The sequence below is a fragment of the Notolepis coatsorum genome (assembly GCF_963971535.1).
Source record: "Notolepis coatsorum genome assembly, chromosome: 10".
Classification (NCBI taxonomy): domain Eukaryota; kingdom Metazoa; phylum Chordata; class Actinopteri; order Aulopiformes; family Paralepididae; genus Notolepis; species Notolepis coatsorum.
This window is the reverse complement of record NC_140174.1, coordinates 108,137,958-108,145,747: the sequence shown is the minus strand read 5'-3', so window position 1 is coordinate 108,145,747 and position 7,790 is coordinate 108,137,958. Positions and strand designations below refer to the sequence as shown.

The window sequence follows — 7,790 nt, the reverse complement described above, 5'->3', positions numbered from 1 at the left end:
ATTTTTTTTTTGCGCGGACACTATATTTGTCGCCGTCCTGCAGAAGACGCGGAACGGGGCGCAGTGGACAGAGAGGAGCGCAGATGTTGCAGCTCAGAAGACAAAACAGCCAATTCAGTCATATAGCCTATAATTTAGAACAGTTTTCAGACCCGCGGAGCTTCCGGGGAGGAGGGATGATGAGGAGGGATGAGGAGGAGGGATGAGAAGGAGGGATGAGGAGGGCATCTATACAACACCCCGCGAGGGGAAGAAGATTCAATGGGTTCGCCTCCTCATCCATTTTATGGACGCGCGTTTCTGTCTCATTCAGCCTCGTCTCGGATGCATATTCATTGGACCTTTTGTGTCGCTGTTGTCCCTTGTTGTGAGAGAGAGAGAGAGAGAGAGAGAGAGAGAGAGGAGAGAGAGGAGAGAGGAGAGAGAGAGAGAGAGAGAGAGAGAGAGAGAGAGAGAGAAGAGAGAGAGAGAGAGAGAAGAGAGAGAGAGAGAGAGAGAGAGAGAGAGAGGGAGAGAGAGAGAGAGAGATGTTCTGTCACAAAAGAATAAGCGATATAGTGTGCGTCAGGATAATGTTTGTTGGACGCATGTTGAACTTGAATATATATTTTATTATATCATTGTTTATTATTCTGCTGAAAGCGGTCAGTTGAGCCGCGCGTCGCGTCGCTCAGGAGGACAGTAACTTTATAGTTTTATACTTTATAGATCTTTATAGATCTGGTTACATTTGGTTTGACAGGCAATTCATATCTTTCATCGCTCCGTGTCCCCGTTGATCGGTGATGATCACTGATCATCCATCCACCACCACGGCAGCCTATATAGTGCAAATGATAACATTTACATTATTATCCCGTCGCGCGGGTCTCTCATTCAGACTCGATTATATATAATTGTTCAAAATAATGGTTCATATATAATTCAAAATTACGAAACTATATAGGGGCCAATTTAACAACGGATATTATAACGCATGCAGGACAATTTGGCGATGTTTATACTCATACGCGCGGGTTTGAATTCGCATATCAATCTATATAGGATCTGTTAACTGTTGAATGAATGAATGAATGAATGAATGAATGAATGAATGAAAACTTTATTAACAGATTGCAGGATGGGTACAATACAGTACAGCTCAATACACACAATTGTTAAGCCGGGGATGCAGACCAGAGAAAGACTTTCGTCTTGTTTACATCAGGGTCCACCATTTTCAATTCATAGTGAATATGTTATCTGTTAACTGTTGAGATGCATGTGTTGGTTCAGGGCCCAATATGACCCGGACGGGTTCTATCGAGGCTTGTTCTTCTTATTTGCCGGCCCTATAATAAACAAGTGTCGCATTATAGGCCCGTCTCTGAGTGAGTGTGAGTGAGTGAGTGATCCACACGCCACGTAAACAGAATCAGGGGGGAAAGAAAAAAAAATAGATAATGAACTCCTCTGCTGCCTTAATTACAGGGTTCCAGTCTCAGAGGGGAAGTGGTGGATTATGCTAATAAGGCGACATACGTTCCGCTTGTATAGGATGAGAGCAGAGCGAGAGGTTATCTGATGACAGGGAGCCAGGACTCTGACAGCAGGAACTCACCAGGTCAACAGCATGGGTGTGTGGAGGAGAGGAGACATACTGTCAAATACAAATAACTACAACTAGTGTGGCCTATTAACCCTTTCACTGCCACACGACAGAAGGTTAACCCTTTACTATCACACAACCGACGGTCGTAAAGGGTTAACCTTCTGTCGTGTGGCAGTGAAAGGGTTAACCTTCTGTGAATTGTCGCGGTGAACGGGTTAACCGTTTTGGTAGCGCGGCAGTGAAAGGGTTAAGAACCCCCCCCCCCCCCAAAGATTTTATTTTATATATATTTTTTATTTGATATATAGCCCAATGTGTAAGAATTAAAGACTATACTGTAGATTGTCACAGTTATCAACTGCATGACATAGCTAATAGCAAATAACATGGTGACCTAAAATATAGTGGCATTTAAACTACTACTACTAATCATAATAATAATAATGAATACTAATAATAATATAATAATCAACAACAATAATAATAATAATAATAATAATAATAATAATAATAATAATAATAATAATAATAATAATAATAATAATAATAATAATAATAATAATAATAGCCTAAAGTTCTCGATAATTAGTTATATTATTTTTGTTATTGGGGGTTACTGGCGTTATAGGTTGCTACTATATTTATTGTATTGCTTTATACTATATGGGCTAATTAGGCTGTTTATAGGCTGTTATTCTGTTTAGACTATTATCCTATATAATTGGGATATACAGTTTAAATAATACCATCAACATGCTGAAAGGGAACTTATTATCATGGCGTTTTTTGAATTAATTAGAAAGTCTGCGGCCAAAAAAAAGGCCCCAGTGAGAGTCGAGCCCCCGTGACAGCTGGTCGAGCCAGACCGTCCGTGAGGAAGAGAAGAGCCGCGCTTTATATTCACCCTGCCGCCTGGCTCTCTCCTCTCTCCTCCTCCTCCCTCCCCGCAGTGAGTGAGACGTCATGGACGAGTCCAGCTCTCAGAAGTTGGCGTGGGACGGGGACGCCAAAGCGGTGCAGCAGTGTTTAACGGACATCTTCACCAGCGTCTACACGACGTGCGACATCCCGGAGAACGCGCTGTTCGGGCCCTGCGTGCTGAGCCACACGTCGCTGTACGACAGCATCGCTTTCATCGCCCTGAAGTCCACAGACAAGCGGACCGCGCCTTATATATTCAGAGTGAGTCACTTCTATAATAAACCAAGTGTGGACTATATATCTATAATCTTGTATATTCAGAGTGAGTGACTTCTATATATTATAATAAACCAAGTGTGGACTATATATCTATAATCTTGTATATTCAGAGTGAGTGTCACTTCTATATTATTATAATAAACCAAGTGTGGACTATAATCTATAATCTTGTATATTCAGAGTGAGTGTCACTTCTATATTATTATAATAAACCAAGTGTGGACTATAATCTATAATCTTGTATATTCAGAGTGAGTGACTTCTATATTATTATTATTATTATTATTATTATTATTATTATTATAAACCAAGTGTGGACTATATATCTATAATCTTGTATATTCAGAGTGAGTCACTTCTATAATAAACCAAGTGTGGACTATATATCTATAATCTTGTATATTCAGAGTGAGCCACTTCTATATTATTATAATAAACCAAGTGTGGACTATATATCTAATGTATATTCAGAGTGAGTGACTTCTATAATATTATAATAAACCAAGTGTGGACTATATATCTAATGTATATTCAGAGTAAGTGACTTCTATATTATTATAATAAACCAAGTGTGGACTATATATCTAATGTATATTCAGAGTGAGTGACTTCTATATTATTATAATAAACCAAGTGTGGACTATATATCTAATGTATATTCAGAGTGAGTGACTTCTATAATATTATAATAAACCAAGTGTGGACTATATATCTAATGTATATTCAGAGTAAGTGACTTCTATATTATTATAATAAACCAAGTGTGGACTATATATCTAATGTATATTCAGAGTAAGTGACTTCTATATTATTATAATAAACCAAGTGTGGACTATAATCGAATCTTGTATAGTGACTTCTATATTATAATAAACCTTCCTGAAGTGTGGACTATAATCTAATTTGATATATTCAGAGTGACTTCTATAATATATATATATATTTTTTTAATAAACCTTTTTGAAGTGGACTATAATCTATAATCGTATATATTCAGAGTGAGTGACTTCTATAATATATTATAACAAACCTTTCTGAAGTGTGGGACTATATCTAATCTTATATTCAGAGTGAGTGACTTCTATAATATATATTATTATTATTATTATTATTATTATTATTATTATTATTATTATTATAAACCTTTCTGAAGTGTGGATGGACTATATCTAATAGTACTATATATATTCAGAGTGAGTGACTTCTATATAATAAACCTTTCTGGAATCTGGACGATAATCTAAGCCCTGTGATATTCCTGCTGTTTACATTCCTATATATTTGACATATAGGAGGAAGAAATGCATAATCAAATTATTATTATTATAATGAATAATAATAATTGTATTAGGCGTGCGCTCTCGCCCGGACTTATGACTGTGATGTGCCGCCGCGCGTCTCTCTCTCTCTCTGCCATGCAGGTGGACACCTCCGCGACCAACAGCACGTCGGAGGGCCTGATGTGGCTGCGGCTGGTGCAGTCCTCCCGGGACCGCGAGGAGCAGAACCTGGAGGCCTACGTGAAGAGCGGCCAGCTGTTCTACCGCTCGCTGCGGAGGATCGAGAAGGACGAGGAGCTGCTCGTCTGGTACTGCAAGGACCTCACCGACCTGCTGCTGCTCAGCCCCGGCAGGGCGCCGGCCAAGAGCAAGGGTGAGTCCCCGGCGCGTGCAAACGAATGAATGAATGAATGAATGAATGAATGAATGAATGAATGAATGAATGAAATGCATGAATGAAAACTTTATTAACAACAGATTGCAGAATGGGTACAATACAGTACGGCTCAATACACACAATTGGGCCAGGGGATGCAGACCAGAGAAAGACTTTCGTCTTGTTTACATCAGGGTCCCCCATTTTCAATTAGTGACCACACCTGCACGAAACCCTGTATGTACATTGTACACAATACTGATGTATATACCGTTTATATACGTTTATATATTTATATTAGAGCGCCGGCCAAGAGCAAGGGTGAGTCCTCGCGTGTACACATTACTACTCTGACACACCTGCATGAAACCCACTACTGATACCATTTATACGTTTATATATTTATATTACCGCATACATATCTGTAAATGTAATGTAAGTGTAAATGTATCTGAATATACCTGCATATAATCCTCCTACTTACTTATACACCTGCATATAACACATATAACTCTACATATATTTACCTAAAATATATATCTGTCTGAATACACCTATATAATCCTTCTACTTATACACCTGCATATAACCCATATAACTCTTTACGATAGCATGTACAATAATGCTGTATATAGCATGTATATCTATACACATTCATATATTTATATTTACAGCATATATCCATATATCTGTCTGAATATACCTGCATATAATCCTTCTATACTTACTTATACACCTGCATATAACTCTGTATGATAGCATGTACAATACTGCTGTAAGCTGTATATATACCATTTATATATTTATTATTATTATTACTGCATATCCATATCTGTAAATGTAATGTAAATGTAATGTATATATATCTGTCTGCATACACCTGCATATAATCCTTCTGTATATCTACTTATATCTACTGTAATGCTGTATATACCCATATATATATATATTTATTCTTACCGTACATATATATATCCATATCTGTCTGTACATACCTGCATATAATCCTTCTTACATATCTGTAGATATCTGATTATCTGTACATATCCCTTTACTCTTACTAGTTACGCTGCTGACAGTATGACTTATAGTGTCTTTATAACTGTATCACTGTACATATTAATAATACAGCTCTGATTGAAATACATACATCTGATTAGCAGTGCACTATTACTCAGTTGTACACATTTTTATATTTCATATCCAGTTTAATCACATGTACATTGTATATTACTGTTGCACTTTACTGCTATACATTTGCACTCTGGTTGGACGCCAAACTTCTTTTCGTTGTACTCTTGTGATGTATGATGACAATACATTTGAATCGAATAGAATCTAATCTAATATAATCTAATCTAATCTACTCTAATCTAATCTAATCTAATATATAATATAATAGTTCAATTGTATCCTTATCTCACCGAAATAAATAATCACACACGCCCTATTATATATATTTTTCTATCTACAAATTAATTACATAGGCTAGTTCCTGTTTACTATCTTTGTACTATTTGCCAGACAATTGTGTCTAGAAATATGTTCCTACTGTCGTTGTAGTTTTGACACTTGACACCCACACATAATGTTATACCATGTTTTCCTTTTCTGCAACACTACATAACCAGGCTCAAAGCCTACATTTGCATTTTATTTATATATATAATAATAATAATAATAATATATTATTATTGCATGGATTATGACATTTAATCTGAATACAAGCCAGTAATCGTTACATTACTAACAATATAAACACTGAATTTCATGCCAACAAGATAATCAAGACTTTTTGTTTCTCTGATTTCCCTCCAGGTTCCTCGTCCTACTCGTGTCCCGACTGCAGCCAGCGCTTCCAGTACGACTTCCCCTTCCTGGCCCACCTGAGGTTCCGCTGCACCAAGAGGCTACAGAGCATAACGGCGGCGGCGGGTGAAGAGGCCAACAAGGACGGCAGCAGTGAGCGAGTCTCCAACACCACTCCGGCCAGCAGGGCCAGCCCCAAGCTGGGTCGCTCTGAAGGCTTCCCCGGCTCCCAGGACAGCAGCACCAAACCCTCCACGGACTTTCACAACCTGGCCAGAGACCTGGAGAACAACCGGACCAGCCCGCCCAGCGACAAGGAGGCCGAGATCCGAAGCGAGAGCTCGGGGAAGAGGAAGTTCTCGGAGATGGAGGACAGGGACTGCAGCCGACCCTCCTCCGGCCTTCCGCAGTCCAAGTCCAAGGACGAGCTGGCCAGCTCCGCTCAGAACTACAGAGGGGCTTACGGTCTGGAGGAGAACCGGAGAGCTTTCTCTCCGCCCGGCTCCGCAGAGCCCGGAGAGGCCAAGCGCAGCGCCTTCACCGAGGTCAAGAAGACCGCCCAGAGCCTCAAGCACGGCGGCAGCAAGGCCCTGCAGAGCTCCAACGCTGAGAACAAGGAGGCGGGTCGGCCTATCAGCAACCCCTCGGAGAAGCACCTCAACATCCGGCAGGTGCTGTCGGAGACCCAGCTTCCTCAGGCCTCTCACATGGGCAGTGCCTTCACGTCAGTGGGCCACGGCGCAGGGGGCGGCGGGGAGAGGAAGAGCGCCTTCAGCCAACCCTCGCGCTCCTCTTTCTCCCAGATCTCGCCGCTGGTGATGGCGCCCAAGCTGCTGGACTGCCACCCCGCGGTGGGCGACACCATCTCCTCCAGCAGACTGTACCAGGCCGACCACCTGGCCGCCAAGCTGCGGGGCGCCGAGCTGGGCGCCAACTGCCCCGTGCCGGGCGGCATGGCCACCAAGCAGAGCCCGTTCGTCTACGCCACCACCTTCTGGCCCAAGAGCTCGGGACCCATCCAGCTTCAGATGCCGTCGGCGCTCACCCTCCTGCCGCCCTCGTTCACCTCGCTCTGCCTGCCGGCGCAGAACTGGTGCGCCAAGTGCAACGCCTCCTTCCGCATGACCTCGGACCTGGTGTACCACATGCGCTCGCACCACAAGAAGGAGTTCGCCATGGAGCCGTTGGTGAAGAGGCGGCGCGAGGAGAAGCTCAAGTGCCCGATCTGCAACGAGTCGTTCCGGGAGCGGCATCACCTGTCGCGTCACATGACCTCCCATAACTGACTGTCTGAGACAAGAGAGGGGGAGGCGCGACGTCACCTGACGCGTCACATGACCTCCCATAACTGACTGTCTGAGACAAGAGAGGGGGAGGCGCGACGTCACCTGACGCGTCACATGACTTCCCATAACTGACTGTCTGTTGAGACAGAGAGAGGGAGGAGCGACGTCACCTGACGCGTCACATGACCTCCCATAACTGACTGTCTGTTGAGACAGAGAGAGGGAGGAGCGACGTCACCTGACGCGTC

General features: G+C 42.1%; 1 protein-coding gene across 1 annotated transcript; it reads left to right on the top strand.

The window, feature by feature from the left end:
- Nucleotides 1-2,554: 2,554 nt before the first annotated feature.
- Nucleotides 2,555-7,542, top strand: prdm8b (PR domain containing 8b; the record flags this gene model as incomplete). Its single annotated transcript, XM_084323628.1, has 3 exons — nt 2,555-2,773; nt 4,213-4,444; nt 6,266-7,542. The coding sequence occupies 3 exons, from the start codon at nt 2,555-2,557 to the stop codon at nt 7,540-7,542; spliced, it is 1,728 nt and encodes a 575-aa protein (XP_084179754.1).
- Nucleotides 7,543-7,790: the final 248 nt, after the last annotated feature.